Here is an 18,802-nt window from a genome sequence, read left to right on the forward strand (position 1 = left end):
GAACCAACTGTTGTTTGACTACGAAACAATTTCAAGTGCAGACTTCAACTGTTTATGCTGCAACCTTCTTATATCACTCTCTTCAAACAAAGTAACTACTGTCAATAAATGGTCAAGAACCGTTTCAGCACCACAGACAGCGAAAACGATTCCACAACAAGCTACAGACAGGAATCATTCAGACACCTGAGGGAAAATCCGTTTAAAGTTCAAATTGATGAGTCATTGAAATGTCAAAAGTAATACTCTTGATGTGCAACAGTCTGATGATTTCTAGAACATGTCATATGTCACATAATTTGCAATTGGTAAAAATATGTTCCTGTACGTAACAAAAGGGAAAACCAGGGAGCTCAGAGCCCAATCTAAAACTACTGTTGTAGACTGAAGTGAACAACACACAATGTAACAAAAATTAGTATGGAGATCAAAAAAGTACACAATTAATCAGTTCAAACAAGCTTACTTATACTTTCTCAAAATGAAACTCTCAAAATTTGATTTTTTAACAGAGCACACCAGGAGGCACAAATGGAGCTTCAGCTAATTATTAAAATGAAAATTAAGAAAGCGGCAGAGGGAACAGATTAAAGTCCTACCTCTGGAGACGAGTCTGAATCTCCAAACACCTCAGCAAAGTCAGATGGACTCTTCCTCAGAGTTTGGTCAGCAGGCAGTGTGTTGTCATTGTAAGAGGACACAAACTTAAAGTCGCTGGTTCTAGATCCCGTTGTCAGGTAGGCGTCATAGTTGTAAGCGCTGCGTAAAGTTCCTGTGCCATCAACCTCTGCGTAATTAGGAGGCAGATAAGCGCTGGGGATGGCCACCGCTCCATCAAACAACAGTCTTGGCTTTCTCCTGCGACAAAACCTCACACCCAGGATGATGATGATGAAGGTCAGGAAGAAGGTGGACACGCACACTAGTGCTATGATCAGATAGAATGTCAGTTTGGAATTGTTCTCATCATAAGAAATGTCCTTCAGCTCTGGCACCTCAGCCAAGTTATCAGAGATCAGTAAATACATGGTACAGGTGGCAGACAGAGATGACTGTCCGTTATCTTTCACTGCCACAATCAGGTTCTGTTTCATGCTGTCAGATTCTGAAATGTCCCTCTGTGTCCTGATCTCTCCGCTGTGGAGACCAATGGTGAAAAGTCCCGGATCAGTGGATTTGACTATATGATAGGACAGCCAGGCGTTCTGTCCAGAGTCTGCGTCCACCGCTATGACTTTGGACACTAGAGAGCCTCCGTGTGCAGCTTTGGGGACCAGCTCGGTCATGAAGGAGTTTCCCTCAGGGGAGGGGTACAGGATCTGAGGGGAGTTGTCATTTACATCTGCTACGAACACGCTGATGCTCACATTGCTGCTGAGTGGAGGAGAACCGTTGTCTCTGGCCATCACATGGACTTTAAAGCTCCTGAAGTGTTCATAATCAAAGGACCTCACAGCATGGATCACCCCTGTGTCTCCGTTCACAGACAGATAGGAGGACACCGGGGCTCCGTTCACCTCAGCAGCTAAGAGAGAATAAATCACTGTACCGTTTTGTCTCCAGTCTGGATCTCGAGCAGTAACGGAACATAAAGTGGAGCCAGGTTTGTTATTTTCAGTCACGTAGGCGCTGTAGGACTGTTCCTCAAACACAGGTGGGTTGTCATTGACGTCAGCTACAGATAAGTGGACAGTCTTAGAGGAGGACAGAGGTGGAGAGCCCTCATCTGTAGCAGTGATTGTAATGTTGTACTCAGACACAAGTTCACGGTCCAGAGGAGCCGTGGACACCAGAGAATAATAGTTTTTAATTGAGGGAACCAACTTGAAAGGAACATTTGGCTGAATGGAGCAGCGGACCTGTCTGTTCTTCTCAGAGTCTCTGTCCTGCACATTAACGATGCCCACCTCTGTGCCAGGAGACACGTTCTCAGCTATAGGGTTAGACAGGGATTTGACAGATATTACAGGCTCATTATCATTCACATCTGTCACATCAATCATTAAAGTAGTGTATGAGGCCAATCCAAGTCCATCTGTGGCACTTATTCGAATTTCATAAGAGGACTCTTCCTCAAAATCTATAGGACCGTTAACCTTCACTTCTCCTGTTGTTTGGTCAAGGGTGAATATATCACTGTTATCTGAGATGTGATCAATTTCATATCTCACTTCACCATTAATTCCTTCATCAGCATCAGTTGCTTTCACTGTAATAACTGATTTGCCTTTAGGAGAGTTTTCAGGCAAACTGGCTTTATAATGGGCCTGACTAAACACTGGAGGGTTATCGTTTGCATCCAGCACAGTCACGTGTATCACTACAGTACCTGATCTCTGAGGAGAACCTCCATCTACAGCTGTGAGGACCAGATTCACTTCCTGTTGTTTCTCTCGATCCAATTCATTGTCCAAAATCAATTCACATTGTTTTCTGCCATCTGATTTAGTAGCAATATTCAAATTGAAATGGTTGTTTTTTTGTAGCGTGTATCCTTTCACACCGTTTTCTCCAATGTCCGCATCACGAGCTTCATCTAATGAAAATTTGGCCCCTTTTACTGTTGATTCACTGATCTCCAGCTTCACTGTGTCCTTCTTGAATAGCGGGGAGTTGTCATTGATATCCTGTATATGAAGGTTAACGCGGTGCAGCTCCAGTGGGTTTTCCAACACCAGCTCCAGCTTTATAACGCAGGAAGGCTTCATACCACAAAGAGCCTCTCTGTCGATCCTCTGAGACACAATCAAATCTCTGCTATTCTGCTTGATGTCACAGTATCTCTTGTTGCTCCCTTCGGTGTCCACTCGGGGTTTCCGAGACGTCAATCTGCTCACGTCCAGTCCAAGATCCTTGGCGATATTTCCAATCACTGATCCTTGTTTCATTTCTTCTGCAATCGAGTAGCTGATGTCCGCCAGTGTTGGGAGAATCACGGCAAAGCAAACGGCGAGGCCCGCTACCGGGAATCCTTTGTATCCCATCTTTGATCCAAGCAGCCGATGCGCTGATCTTTCTGTGGTAGCAATCCCTCTATATCCAGTAGATACGAAAGAATACTGTAAATGTTCAGTTTTCCCGTTTAAATATCCGTGTTTGCATTAGGATGCGTCTTCCATCGTACCGAGCGATGTTTGCGTGATATGCTACAGAGACAAACGAATATAGGTGGAGGCTCTATGTGTCAGTGTGTGGTGAACAGCGACGCATTGAGCATTCAGCAGAAACTGCAAGAGGAGTGAATGTATGGAAGGACTCCAAGATGAGGAAAAAAAAAGCACGGTTTGCTGTTTTCGCAATAATGACGTCATGTTATATAACCTAATGTAAGGATATCAGAAAGTCGTTGATTTTTGTTTTAATTCAGTGCTATATTATCATACTTTGATGAGCTAATGACAATAAGTAATAATTCACAGGAGCTCATTCTGATCACTATCACGTTAAAACTCAGATGATGTTTATTTGAGGTCTTTGTCCAAATCACATTCTATCTCTAACCCATATATCCACAATTTAACACCATTACTATTTAGAAACGGTGATGACATGGTGTCCACTTACATTAACTCGACATCCTGCTAAGGATAAAATACTGCTATTCAAGCGCATCTACATCATATTTATATAACACAGAGGTTTTTCACCGCATATATTTGAATATAAAGCATTCCAACATACTGACTAATAACAATGTTAAAAGAGGACACGTGTTAGAGTTATACACATGACACTCCAAACTTCCACGTGAAGGTCAACAACCGTTTCAGGACCAGAGACAACAACAATGATTAAACAACAAGCTACAGACAGAAGGGATAATATTGATGTCCATCAGCCTGGTTATTCATAGAATCCCCAGTCTGTTAAATGATCTGCAATATGTACCTGTATTTAGAAACTCACATTTTCCTTAAAGAAAACTTAGAGTGGATAGAGGAGACAGGGAGCCCAATCAAAAAAACTTTAATTCTAACAGATGAAGAAGTGTACTTAAAATAACTTTAAGTCAAGGACAACTGAGACATTGACGACAACGCTCTTGCTTTATGTTGAATCGAGCTACAATCCAAGAAATCAATGTGGAGATCAACATATAAAAACCAGTTCAAACACACTTGCCTATAATCTTTCAAATATGAAACTCCCAAAATTTGAATTTTAAAACGTGGAACCATGAGGCAAAAATAGAAATTCTGTATTTCTTTCAGTGATCAGGGGAATGTTTCATCCACTGAAGCAAAATTTCATGAAATGAAACATAAAAATGTTGCAAAGAAAGTTATTAGACAACATCAAAACAAAGACACTAACCTAATCCAACCATTCCAACTTCACAAACACCTCAAAATCTACAAACAAGTCAGCAAACTCTGCAGGATCAAAAACACTATTGCAACTTAATTTACACTAAGCCAACTACATTTTGTTCGAATGCTCTTTCCCTCATACTGCAAGTGCAGTGTGACAGCTGTTGTTAAAACACAAGACTAACGATGAAAACAGCAGAGTTAACAGATTAAAGTCCTACCTCTGGAGATGAGTCTGACTCTGCAAAGGCCTCAGCAAAGTCGGAGGGACTTTTCCTCAGAGTTTGGTCAGCAGGCAGTGTGTTGTCATTGTAAGAAGAAACAAACTTAAAGTCACTGGTTCTAGATCCCGTTGTCAGGTAGGCATCATAGTTGTAAGCGCTGCGTAAAGTTCCTGTGCCATCAACCTCTGCGTAATTAGGAGGGAGATAAGCACTGGGGATGGCCACCGCTCCATCAAACAACAGTCTGGGCTTTCTCCTGCGACAGAACCTCACACCCAGGATGATGATGATGAAGGTCAGGAAGAAGGTGGACACACACACCAGTGCTATGATCAGATAGAATGTCAGTTTGGAATTGTTCTCATCATAAGAAATGTCCTTCAGCTCTGGCACCTCAGCCAAGTTATCAGAAATCAGTAAATACATGGTACAGGTGGCAGACAGAGAGGGCTGTCCGTTATCTTTTACTGCCACAATCAGGTTCTGTTTCATGCTATCAGATTCTGAAATGTCCCTCTGTGTCCTGATCTCTCCGCTGTGGAGACCAATGGTGAAAAGTCCCGAATCAGTGGATTTGACTATATGATAGGACAGCCAGGCGTTCTGTCCAGAGTCCGCGTCAACTGCTATGACTTTGGACACCAGAGAGCCTCCGTGTGCAGCTTTGGGGACCAGCTCGGTCATGAAGGAGTTTCCCTCAGGGGAGGGGTACAGGATCTGAGGGGAGTTGTCATTCACGTCCGCTACGAACACACTGACGCTCACGTTGCTGCTGAGTGGTGGAGAACCGTTGTCTCTGGCCATCACATGGACTTTAAAGCTCCTGAAGTGTTCATAATCAAAGGACCTCACAGCATGGATCACCCCTGTGTCTCCGTTCACAGACAGATAGGAGGACACCGGGGCTCCATTCACCTCAGCAGCTAAGAGAGAATAAATCACTGTACCGTTTTGTCTCCAGTCTGGATCTCGAGCAGCAACAGAACATAAAGTGGAGCCAGATTTGTTATTTTCAGTCACGTAGGCGCTGTACGACTGTTCCTCAAACACAGGTGGGTTGTCGTTGACGTCAGCTACAGATAAGTGGACAGTTTTAGAGGAGGACAGAGGTGGAGAGCCCTCATCTGTAGCAGTGATTGTAATGTTGTACTCAGACACAAGTTCACGGTCCAGAGGAGCCATGGACACCAGAGAATAATAGTTTTTAATGGAGGGAACCAACTTGAAAGGAACATTTGGCTGAATGGAGCAGCGGACCTGTCTGTTCTTCTCAGTGTCTCTGTCCTGCACATTAATGATGCCCACCTCTGTACCAGGAGACACGTTCTCTGCTATGGGGTTATTCAGGGATTTAAGATGTATTATAGGCTCATTATCATTCACATCTGTCACATCAATCATTAATGTAGCATATGAGGCCAGTCCAAGCCCATCTTTTGCACTAATTCGAATTTCATAAGATGACTCCTCTTCAAAATCTATTGGTCCATTAACCGTTACTTCTCCTGTTGCTGGATCAACACTGAATATGTTGCTCTTTTCTGATAAATGATCAAGTCCATATCTCACTTCACCATTAATTCCCTCATCAGCATCATTGGCTTCAATTGTCAAAACAGCCGTTCCTATTGGAGAGTTTTCAGGCAGACTGGCTTTATAGAGGGCCTGGCTAAACACCGGAGCGTTATCGTTCGCATCCAGCACAGTGATGTGTATCACTACAGTACCTGATCTCTGAGGAGAGCCTCCATCTACAGCTGTGAGAACCAGATTCACTTCCTGTTGTTTCTCACGATCTAATTTATTTTTCAAAATCAATTCACATTGTATTCGACTACCTGCTGTTTTATCAGTATTCAAAATAAAGTAGTCATTACTTTGTAGCGTATAGCGTTTGACGTGATTTTCACCAATATCCGCATCACGAGCCTCATCTAATGAAAAACGAGCACCTTTCTCAGTTGATTCGTGGATCTCCAGCTTCACCGTCTCATCTTTAAAGAATGGAGAGTTATCGTTGATATCTTGTACATAAAGGTTAACGCGGTGCAGCTCCAGTGGGTTTTCCAACACCAGCTCCAGCTTTATAACGCAGGAAGGCTTCATACCACAAAGAGCCTCTCTGTCGATCCTCTGAGACGCAATCAAATCTCCGCTATCCTGCTTGATGTCACAGTATCTCTTGTTGCTCCCTTCGGTGTCCACTCGGGGTTTCCGAGACGACAATCTGCTCAAGTCCAGTCCAAGATCCTTGGCGATATTTCCAATCACTGATCCTTGTTTCATTTCTTCTGCAATCGAGTAGCTGATGTCCGCCAGTGTTGGGAGAATCACGGCAAAACAGACGGCGAGGCCCGCTGCCGGGAATCCTTTGTGTCCCATATTTGATCCAAAAATGCGCAAATCTTTGTGTTATAAGATATCCCACTATATCCAGTATATACGAATTATTCTGTAGTCGTCCAAAAATCCGGTTTAATAAGCAGCATATGCTTTTACGATGCGTCTTCCATCGTCCTGAGCGATGTTTGCGTGATATGTTAAAGGGACAAACGAATATAGGTGGAGGCTCTATGTGTCAGTCTGTGGTGAACAGCGACGCAATGAGCATTCAGCAGAAACTACAAGAGGAGTGAATATATTAAAAGGAGTTCAAGATGAGGAAACAAAGGTCAGTTTGCTGTTTTCGAAAAAATTACGCTATGTCAACCCAGAACGCTGAAATCAGAATGTCATTGATTTTTGTTTTAATTCAACGTAATAGTTTCATACTTTAATGAGATAATGGCAATATGTCATAATTCACAGGAGCTCATTCTGATCACTAACACGTTAAAACTCAGAAGTTGTTTATTTGAGGTCTTTGTCCAAATCACATTCTATCTCTAACCCATATATCCACAATTTAACACCACTACTAATTAGAAACGGTGATGACTTGGTGTCCACTTTAATTAACTCAACAACCTGCAAAGAATAAAATACTGCTATTCTACCGCATCTACATCATATTTAAATAACAAAGAGGTCTTGTACAGCATATAATTTTAATTTACACAACAAGCTACAGACAGAAGGGATTATATTGATGTCCATGAGCCTGGTTATTCATAGAATCCCCAGTCTGTTAGTTGATCTGCAATATGTACCTGTATTTAGAAACTCACATTTTCCTTAAAGAAAACTAAGAGTGGATAGAGGAGACAGGGAGCCCAATCAAAGAACTTCAATTCTAACAGATGAAAAATTGTAACTAAATTAAGTTTAAGTCAAAGTCAACAGCGACATTGAAGACAACCCTCTTGCTTTATGTTGAATCAAGCTACAATTCAAGAAATCAATGTGGAGATCAACATAAACAAACCAGTTCACACACACTTGCATATAATCTTTCAAATATGAAACTCCCAAAATTTGAATTTTGAAACGTGGAACCATGAGGAAAAATAGAAATTCAGCATTACTTTCAGTGATTAGGGGAATGTTTCATCCACTGAAGCAAAATTTCATGAAATGAAACATAGAAATGTTGCAAAGAAACAGTTATAAGACAACATCAAAACAAAGACACTAACCTAATCCAACCATTCCAACCTCTGCAGGATCAAAAACACTATTACAACTTAATTTACACTAAGCCAACAACATTTTGTTGAGATGCTCTTTCCCTCATACTGCAAGTGCAGTGTGACAGCTGCTGTTAAAACACAAGAACAACTAAGAAAACAGCAGAGTTAACTGATTAAAGTCCTACCTCTGGAGATGAGTCTGACTCTGCAAAGGCCTCAGCAAAGTCAGTGGGACTTTTCCTCAGAGTTTGTTCAGCAGGCAGTGTGTTGTCATTGTAAGAGGACACAAACTTAAAGTCGCTGGTTCTAGATCCCGTTGTCAGGTAGGCATCATAGTTGTAAGCGCTGCGTAAAGTTCCTGTGCCATCAACCTCTGCGTAATTAGGAGGGAGATAAGCACTGGGGATGGCCACCGCTCCATCAAACAACAGTCTGGGCTTTCTCCTGCGACAGAACCTCACACCCAGGATGATGATGATGAAGGTCAGGAAGAAGGTGGACACGCACACCAGTGCGATGATCAGATAGAATGTCAGTTTGGAATTGTTCTCATCATAAGAAATGTCCTTCAGCTCTGGCACCTCAGCCAAGTTATCAGAAATCAGTAAATACATGGTACAGGTGGCAGACAGAGAGGGCTGTCCGTTATCTTTCACTGTCACAATCAGGTTCTGTTTCATGCTGTCAGATTCTGAAATGTCCCTCTGTGTCCTGATCTCTCCGCTGTGGAGACCAATGGTGAAAAGTCCCGAATCAGTGGATTTGACTATATGATAGGACAGCCAGGCGTTCTGTCCAGAGTCTGCGTCCACCGCTATGACTTTGGACACCAGAGAGCCTCCGTGTGCAGCTTTGGGGACCAGCTCGGTCATGAAGGAGTTTCCCTCAGGGGAGGGGTACAGGATCTGAGGGGAGTTGTCATTCACGTCCGCTACGAACACACTGACGCTCACATTGCTGCTGAGTGGAGGAGAACCGTTGTCTCTGGCCATCACATGGACTTTGAAGCTCCTGAAGTGTTCATAATCAAAGGATCTCACAGCATGGATCACCCCTGTGTCTCCGTTCACAGACAGATAGGAGGACACCGGGGCTCCGTTCACCTCAGCAGCTAAGAGAGAATAAATCACTGTACCGTTTTGTCTCCAGTCTGGATCTCGAGCAGCAACAGAACATAAAGTGGAGCCAGGTTTGTTATTTTCAGTCACGTAGGCGCTGTAGGACTGTTCCTCAAACACAGGGGGGTTGTCGTTGACGTCAGCTACAGATAAGTGGACAGTTTTAGAGGAGGACAGAGGAGGAGAGCCCTCATCTGTAGCAGTGATTGTAATGTTGTACTCAGACACCAGTTCACGGTCCAGAGGAGCCGTGGACACCAGAGAATAATAGTTTTTAATGGAGGGAACCAACTTGAAAGGAACATTTGGCTGAATGGAGCAGCGGACCTGTCTGTTCTTCTCAGTGTCTCTGTCCTGCACATTAATGATGCCCACCTCTGTACCAGGAGACACGTTCTCAGCTATGGGATCAGTCAGGGACTTCAGATGTATTATAGGCTCATTATCATTCACATCTGTCACATCAATCATTAAGGTGGCATATGAGGCCAATCCAAGTCCATCCGTGGCACTGATTCGAATTTCAAAGGAGGACTCTTCTTCAAAATCTATTGGACCATTAACAGTTACTTCTCCTGTTGTTGGATCAAGGCTAATGTTATCTAAGATGTGATCAAGTTCATATCTCACTTTACCATTAATTCCTTCATCAGCATCGTTTGCTTTCACTGTAATCACAGCTGTGCCCATAAGAGAGTTTTCAGGCAGACTGGCTTTATAAAGGGCCTGACTAAACACTGGAGCGTTATCGTTCGCATCCAGCACAGTGACGTGTATCACCACAGTACCTGATCTCTGAGGAGAACCTCCATCTACAGCTGTGAGGACTATATTCACTTCCTGTTGTTTCTCTCGATCTAATTTATTATCCAACACCAATTCGCATTGTTTTCTTCCACCTGATTTTGTATCCGTATTCAAAATAAAATAGTCGTTACTTTGTAGTGTGTATCCTTTCACAGCATTTTCTCCAATATCCACATCCCGAGCAACGTCTAACGAAAATCGAGTACCTTTCTCAGTTGATTCACTGATCTCCAGCTTCACTGTGTCCTTCTTGAATAGCGGGGAGTTGTCATTGATATCTTGTATATGAAGGTTAACGCGGTGCAGCTCCAGTGGGTTTTCCAACACCAGCTCCAGCTTTATAACGCAGGAAGGCTTCATACCACAAAGAGCCTCTCTGTCGATCCTCTGAGACACAATCAAATCTCCGCTATTCTGCTTGATGTCACAGTATCTCTTGTTGCTCCCTTCGGTGTCCACGCGGGGTTTCCGAGACGTCAATCTGCTCACGTCCAGTCCAAGATCCTTGGCGATATTTCCAATCACTGATCCTTGTTTCATTTCTTCTGCAATCGAGTAGCTGATGTCCGCCAGTGTTGGGAGAATCACGGCAAAGCAAACGGCGAGGCCCGCTACCGGGAATCCTTTGTATCCCATCTTTGATCCAAGCAGCCGATGCGCTGATCTTTCTGTGGTAGCAATCACTCTATATCCAGTAGATACGAAAGAATACTGTAGGTGTTCAGTTTTCCCGTTTAAATATCCGTGTTTGCATTAGGATGCGTCTTCCATCGTACCGAGCGATGTTTGCGTGATATGCTACAGAGACAAACGAATATAGGTGGAGGCTCTATGTGTCAGTCTGTGGTGAACAGCGACGCAGTGAGCATTAAGCAGAAATTACAATAGGAGTTATCAAATGGAAAGAGTCCAGGATGAGGAAACTAATTCAGTTTGCGGTTTTAGCAATCATGAGGTTGACGCATGCCACCAGAATGCTAGAAGCAGACTCTCCTTTAATTTACTTTTCATATTATGCCAAAGTATCAGACTTTCATTCGGGATTGTTAATAAGTACTGATTCACTCTACTATATTTCGTTCGGGTAAGAATAGACTCATTCCTTGTATTGTTTTCCATTAAAAAAATCATGTTCCCTTCATCCATCCACAATACAGTGACACTAATACAATTGAAACGATTGTGACCTGTATTAATTTCAATTAACATACCCCATGCTAACTGTAAATAACAGCTATGTATTCACTTTTAGATAACTAATACACAGAGTACTCATGAACACCATTTGATCTGAAAGCATTCCAACACACCGACTGAAAACGTGATTAAATGATGAGACTATTTATTAAGTGTAACAGGCCAAACGTTCATCTTTGGGTCGAGAACCATTTTAGGACCACAGAGAAAATGATTCCACTACAAAGCTACACCTCAGAAGACGGCAATTATTCACATAACTGCGCAAAAATCTACTCTAAGTGCTCAAATACAGCAAACGAAATGATAAATTAATATTTCATGTGTACAACAGCCAGCATATTCAAATATTCCCCCTGTACAAGCATCAGCAACATGTGTATGCATTTTCAACTTACAATGTATATAAACTCGGGACTGAAGCAGGAAGCACAGAGCCGAATCAAAAAAATCAAAACTCACACACACACACACACACACACACACACACACACACACATACACACACACACACACACACACACACACACACACACAGGTGTACTTGAAGGTAAGGGTAAAAGATGCTGAACAGAGACAGTAAAGACAAACCTCCAGCTGTTTGCATAAGTGAGCTAAACTCCACTTGATAAAAACGAGTATGGAGATCAGCATGGTGAAACTAAATCATTTTAAATTTTTTGGAACATGAAAGTAAATTAATTTGAATGAAGAAATGCCTAGAATCGAACAAGGAACCTGCCAATCCCCGCACGTCAAACTCAAAACATTCAAGCATTCAAACGAAATACGTTATGTTCCAGTGGAAAATCCAAACTCATTATCTAGTCTTTGAGGAAACATCTCTCAATCTGTTATCAAGGTTTGAAGGTGAAATACAGACACAGATTGAACTGTTGAGACGAATTAGATACAAATAACATCATGTCTCACTCAGACACACAGATCCAAGTTGTTTCTACAACATTTCCGCGTCTTTTTCGCGGCATGTGTGTAACATTAGGAGTACTACAAGAGTGCATTATTTCTGTTACAAAGAGGTATCGTATGGAAATTGATTGACACGCTACATAATAATATACGTGTTAGGTTTGACTGTCAGTTGTGCTTTACCTTCTCATGAATGTCGGGGCGGCTCGTCTGTTAATGTAGCTTCAGGTTCGTCGTTGTCTGTTATTTAAGCTCCACACGGTTTGAAATGTGTCTTTTTCTTCTTCCACATCAAATCAGAATGTATCAACAGAGAGAGCTGGTAGCTCGTCTACTTCCCGGTTAGATTCGAGTCAGAATCACGTGACTACAAACACACTTCTCATTGGATACTGTTCTTCCGCTTCGGTGGTGTTTAAGGACAGTTGGCATTCAGAAAAACCCTCTTCCCAATTTGTAACTCCCGAATTTTTGTCAATAGGTTTCGTCATAGTTTTATCATCACAAATGCGTTTTTATAAAGCTACGGTCTGGTTTTCATAAGTGAAAAATGGCCGTTGGCTAAGACTATGACTAAAACTATTAGTCAACAAAACAAACACTGCTGTGAAACCATGGAGGAGCACCAGCTTCTCTTGAAAACTAAGAAACTAGGAAAACAACATAGTTAACTCAAGGCCTACCTCTGGAGATGAGTCAGACTCGCCAAACGCCTCAGCAAAGTCAGATGGACTTTTCCTCAGAGTTTGGTCAGCAGGCAGTGTGTTGTCATTGTAAGAGGACACAAACTTAAAGTCGCTGGTTCTAGATCCCGTTGTCAAGTAGGCATCATAGTTGTAAGCGCTGCGTAAAGTTCCTGTGCCATCAACCTCTGCGTAATTAGGAGGGAGATAAGCACTGGGGATGGCCACCGCTCCATCAAACAACAGTCTGGGCTTTCTCCTGCGACAGAACCTCACACCCAGGATGATGATGATGAAGGTCAGGAAGAAGGTGGACACACACACCAGTGCTATGATCAGATAGAATGTCAGCTTGGAATTGTTCTCATCAAAAGAAATGTCCTTCAGCTCTGGCACCTCAGCCAAGTTATCAGAAATCAGTAAATACATGGTACAGGTGGCAGACAGAGAGGGCTGTCCGTTATCTTTTACAGCCACAATCAGGTTCTGTTTCATGCTGTCAGATTCTGAAATGTCCCTCTGTGTCCTGATCTCTCCGCTATGGAGACCAATGGTGAAAAGTCCCGGATCGGTGGACTTGATTATATGATAGGACAGCCAGGCGTTCTGCCCAGAGTCTGCATCCACCGCTATGACTTTGGACACCAGAGAGCCTCCGTGTGCAGCTTTGGGGACCAGCTCGGTCATGAAGGAGTTTCCCTCAGGGGAGGGGTACAGGATCTGAGGGGAGTTGTCATTCACATCGGTGATGAAGACACTGATGCTCACGTTGCTGCTAAGTGGAGGAGAGCCGTTGTCTCTGGCCATCACATGGACTTTAAAGCTCCTGAAGTGTTCATAATCAAAGGACCTCACAGCATGGATCACCCCAGTGTCTCCGTTTACAGACAGATAGGAGGACACCGGGGCTCCGTTCACCTCAGCAGCTAAGAGAGAATAAATCACTGTACCGTTTTGTCTCCAGTCTGGATCTCGAGCAGTAACAGAACATAAAGTGGAGCCAGATTTGTTATTTTCAGTCACGTAGGCGCTGTAGGACTGTTCCTCAAACACAGGTGGGTTGTCGTTGATGTCAGCTACAGATAAGTGGACAGTTTTAGAGGAGGACAGAGGTGGAGAGCCCTCATCTGTAGCAGTGATTGTAATGTTGTACTCAGACACAAGTTCACGGTCCAGATGAGCCGTGGACACCAGAGAATAATAGTTTTTGATGGAGGTAACCAACTTGAAAGGAACATTTGGCTGAATGGAGCAGCGGACCTGTCTGTTCTTCTCTGAGTCTCTGTCCTGCACATTAATGATGCCCACCTCTGTACCAGGTGATACGTTCTCTGCTATGGGGTTAGACAGGGATTTTACAGATATTACAGGCTCGTTATCATTCACATCTGTTACATCAATCACCAGAGTAGAGTATGAGGCCAATCCGAGTCCATCTTTTGCACTGATACGAAGTTCATATGCAGATTCTTCTTCGTAATCTATTGCTCCATTAACTTTCACTTCACCTGTTTTCGTATCAAGCAAGAATGTGTTGCTTATTTCATCAGATACATGATCAAGTTCATATCTCACGTCACCATTAAGTCCCTCATCAGCATCAGACGCGCTCACTGTGATAACTACTGTGCCTGTAGGAGAGTTTTCAAGCAAAATGGCTTTATAAAGGGCCTGACTAAACACTGGAGCGTTATCGTTTGCATCCAGCACAGTGACGTGTATCACTACAGTACCTGATCTCTGAGGAGAACCTCCATCTACAGCTGTGAGGAGCAGCTGCAGTTCCTGTTCCTTCTCTCGATCCAATTCTTTATCCAAAACCAATTCGCAATACTTTCGACCGCCTGACTTGGTTTCAGCATTTAAGATAAAATGTTCATTCCGCTGCAGTTTGTATTCTTTCACTGTATTTTCTCCAATATCTGCATCATGGGCTTCATCCAAAGAGAAACGAGCCCCTTTGACTGCGGATTCGTGGATTTCCATTTTAATGATGTCATTCTTAAAGAGCGGAGCGTTATCGTTGATATCCTGTATATGCAGGTTAACGCGGTGAAGCTCCAGTGGGTTTTGCAACACAAACTCCAGCTTTATAACGCAGGACGCCTTCTTGCCACACAGCGTTTCTCTGTCGATCCTCTCTGCGACAATTAAATCTCCATTGTCCATGTTCACGTCACAATATCTTTTGTTGTTCCCTTCAGTGTCGATGCGCGCCCGTCGATCAGACAATCGCTTCACATCCAGGCCGAGATCTTTACCAATATTTCCAATCACGGTTCCGTGTTTCATCTCTTCTGGAATTGAGTAGCTGACGTCTCCTCGAGCACAATGCAGCGCCGAGAGAATGAGAGTCAAGCTGATCGCAAGGCCCGTCAACGGAAATCCTTTGTTTCCCATTTTTTAAAACTCCAGCCCAAATCGTCCTTCAATAATAAAATATTTAAGAAAAAATACAGATAAAACGTTTAAAAATCCTTCAGTGAATCGATCACGAAAAGTTGCGTTTAAGACGAGCGCTAAACCATTCTGGTTCAGGTTTGATGGCACACAGTTGAGGGTGGAGAGATAAGGGAGGGATGGAGCCTCTGTGTTGCTCTGCGATGGCGGACAGCGACACTATGAGCATATTTGACACACAGCAGACACAGTGTGAACACTCAGAAAGCCAAGCCGGCGACGATCACATGATACTGCACTCTTGAAATGTGCAAAATCACACAAAATTGTTATGCATCAATCTAGCTTTCAAAATAAGACTGCAGGGTCATTTGATCCAAACTGTGTAGAAACACATTGGCCACGGCTGAAACGTTTCAGCACCATGGAGAGCGAAACATGCTGACCAAATGATTAGTGAACATTCTCTGCTCTTTCCTGTCTGTTCACACAAAACATTACATCTTAGAAGTTTTGATGCCAGATACTAGCGTGAAATTATATAGCCAGGAAAATATGACGTCACATCAATGTGACCAAAAAAGGAGTTCCACAAGCCAAAGAAGATCCGTTGTCAATGGCAGTGGATCTTATTAGATGCTTTCAAACAGATGTTTTTGTGAGTTAGTGAGTTGGTGAGTGAGTGAGTGAGTGAGTGAGTGAGTGAGTGAGTTAGTTAGTTAGTCAGTTAGTTAGTTGGAACATTTTGGTGATGCTGGGAGGCAGTAAGTCGTTAGGTAGAGCTTCCGCTTGGGAACTGGAGGGTTGCCGATTCGAGTCCCTGCCGAGGTGCCCCTAAGCAAGGCACCGCACCCTCAATTGCTCCCCCCTCTGTAATGGATAAAAGTGTCTGCTAAATGATCGTAATGTAATGCTGGTAAGGATGGCATATTAAACTCATTGAGGTGAATAATCTAATTTAATTTCCTATAAGTATGTGCTCTAACTGTTTCTTCTATAGTTCTTTCTAGCAGTATTTGGATGCAGATCTGCATTCCAAATACACATTAATTATTATAATTATTCTCTGTAAAAAGAGCGAGATTGAATTTAGAAATGTGTCACCCTGAAATAGTTAATGAAATGTCTCCTTCGGGGTTCATCAATATATCATGCAGAGGTTCCAGTCATATTCTCAGAGGTGTATTAACTTCATGTCACACTGGCTCCTCACAGCTGACTGCGGTGAATGAGTTGCATGATGCAAAGGTCAAGAAAAGGGCAAAGCTAATTGCAACCTATCATCATTACACTCTCACTTCCCTCCAGGCTATTAATGTCATATTACACACTCCATGAACAACCAGTCCCCATGAGCCTGCACAGCACTCAGTCAAACTCCAAGCATATCAATGTGCACTGGCAATCTGCTTTATATATGCATGTAAATAACAACTCATGTAAACAGACAAGCGTTGCAATTATTATTCTTCATCTGCTGCTGGGTCGTGCATGTCCCTTCATCACTTTTGCATTATGCCATTTCAAGCCTCAGTAATCATACTCATGCTCCATAACTGCTTAAGATTAGTTCCATTCGTCACATATAATGTACAGTGGCCCAGAGTGACCGGGAGCTGGTCAGCCACATACTCATGACCCGGAGCTCCATTCAGACACTTACTCGATCTGTGTCTTTATCTGTTTTGAAATCTTATATACATTTCATATCATAGAATCGTTTGGTTGCCCTAAATGTGCTGCGTTGCCTTCCCCAGCAGATGGCGCCTTTTGCTCAACGCTGCAGCAGATGGAGGCAGAGCTCAGCCGGGAGGAGTGAAGAGGAAAATGCAAGCTGGAGCCCAATGCAGCATTTTAAAACTCAAGGAGTGGAGCTGATGGTGAGCAGAGTGGAGGGCGGTGTAAACGTGCGTGTGTTTTTGGTCATTTCCTGTTAGATGCACACACTGACCAGGGTATCTACACTATAGTAGTGGCAGTAGTAGTGTACTGCGTCATGGTTTGCAGCGCTCAGCACGCCTGCCTGCCGCATGGGGCTCATATCACCAGCTGTGATGAGGCGAAGGCGTTTACATTCTCTGCATAAACCTCTCTGACGTGTCACTGCCATCTAACGTGAGACTGCACACAGCTCATTCTTGGCCATCATGCCGTGGTAACGCGTTGAGATGTTTGGCTCGATCTCAATTCAGGGAGCAACCCAGGCAAACATTTCTCCTTGATGCACTAAACTCAATATGTTACACAGTCACCGCAGTATTTCGGGAAAAACAGCGTGTCATTTACTTGGAAGGGGGATGTTTGGTTTGGCTGAGTCTATGCACGCTGATTGGAAGAGGAGGAGGAGGAGGGAGTGTACATGTGTTTTACACGCCAGGTGGGGCTGTGGTAGATGGAGGGCTGAAACCCTCCCTGACAGATGGGCATGATCACATGACAGGGATAAGAGATACAGCAGAATGAAATCTAGTTCAAGGTTGTTTTAGAAAGCTGTGGTTTGGATTCATTCAATTTATACTACTACTTGATGGTAACAGTATTTATCAGCTGAACAGCAGGTGCACTATCTGGAAAAATACAGCATAAAAGGCACAGAAGGTGTATAGGTACTGCAATCACTCAACTAAGATATTTGTTTTAGTTTGTTTTACTTAATTAGACTTCATACTTACTGTTATATTGTGGGATACACCAAAAACGTCAAAGTTGATCTTGGTTTTTTGGAAAATAGTTGAATTTCGTAGTAGTAGTAAACTACTTCAGGCAGATTGATCTCAAATTTATTATGATTGAAAGTGCAGGAGATGGTATGACACAGAAAGAACCAAAAGTAAGCAAACAAAGTAAACACTGCACAGTGGAGATTAATGCTGCTGCTGCTGAGTGCAGATCTAAGATGCACTTATAAATATGCATTAGTATGCAGTGTATTGTGACATAGTTTGTTATGCAGCTGACTGCTTAACTGACAATTAACATCTCTCTCTCTCTCTCTCTCTCCCTCTTCACATTTTAATATTCTTTCTCAGGATTTTTTGGATTGATTTCCATTTCCTGTCTCTCGCTGTTGGACAGAGAGAGACAGGTCCGTCCCTGTTGTGCTGTCAGATAAGAGTGCTCAGTAAAAGTTACACAAATTAAGCGAAGTTGCTTTAAGTCGTATTTTCTTTCACAAGGGAAGTCACAAGATCTGCTGGACATGTTCAGGACAAATAAAACCATCATCTTAAAGGGCACCATGTGTCTTCTTACCTCTCCATCTGCTGCCTGCGATGCCTTCGGCGGAACCTGAAAGAACAGGAGGAAAGAGTCGGCTCATCGACACCATGTTAGCCCAGTGCCCCTGCCAGTCTGTGGCTGCAGGTGAGACTACTGGCGGAGACCTGGATGCTAGAGTGCCATGGACCGAGACTGACCTAACTGAAGACAGTGGACTTGACTGGGAGCCAGACCCCAGACTCTACTGTGATGTGATGCTGCCTTTCTCCAGGCCTCTGAACACAAATTGCCCAGCTGCTCCTATAAGCCAAAACTACCAAACCACAATATTTCATACTTCTCTTA

At 43.1% G+C, this 18,802-nt stretch overlaps 4 protein-coding genes across 4 annotated transcripts; all 4 read right to left on the bottom strand.

Moving 5' to 3' along the window:
- Positions 1–587: 587 nt before the first annotated feature.
- On the bottom strand, positions 588–2,984 carry LOC143011838 (protocadherin gamma-A11-like). Its single transcript, XM_076164839.1, has one exon. It carries the CDS (start codon positions 2,982–2,984, stop codon positions 588–590), a length of 2,397 nt encoding a protein of 798 aa, XP_076020954.1.
- Positions 2,985–4,519: 1,535 nt separating this feature from the next.
- LOC143011839 (protocadherin gamma-A11-like) lies at positions 4,520–6,916 on the bottom strand. The gene has a single exon (XM_076164840.1). The coding sequence runs from the start codon at positions 6,914–6,916 to the stop codon at positions 4,520–4,522; it is 2,397 nt and encodes a 798-aa protein (XP_076020955.1).
- Positions 6,917–8,276: 1,360 nt separating this feature from the next.
- Positions 8,277–10,664, bottom strand: LOC143011840 (protocadherin gamma-A4-like). The gene has a single exon (XM_076164841.1). It carries the CDS (start codon positions 10,662–10,664, stop codon positions 8,277–8,279), a length of 2,388 nt encoding a protein of 795 aa, XP_076020956.1.
- A 2,141-nt stretch (positions 10,665–12,805) lies between these two features.
- LOC143011841 (protocadherin gamma-A11-like) lies at positions 12,806–15,238 on the bottom strand. Its single transcript, XM_076164842.1, has one exon. The coding sequence runs from the start codon at positions 15,236–15,238 to the stop codon at positions 12,806–12,808; it is 2,433 nt and encodes an 810-aa protein (XP_076020957.1).
- Between the last annotated feature and the right edge of the window lie 3,564 nt (positions 15,239–18,802).

This window comes from Genypterus blacodes, unplaced genomic scaffold, assembly GCF_046128005.1.
Source record: "Genypterus blacodes isolate CSIRO-AG114 ecotype Tasmania unplaced genomic scaffold, CSIRO-AGI_Gbla_v1 ptg000139l_1, whole genome shotgun sequence".
NCBI lineage: Eukaryota > Metazoa > Chordata > Actinopteri > Ophidiiformes > Ophidiidae > Genypterus > Genypterus blacodes.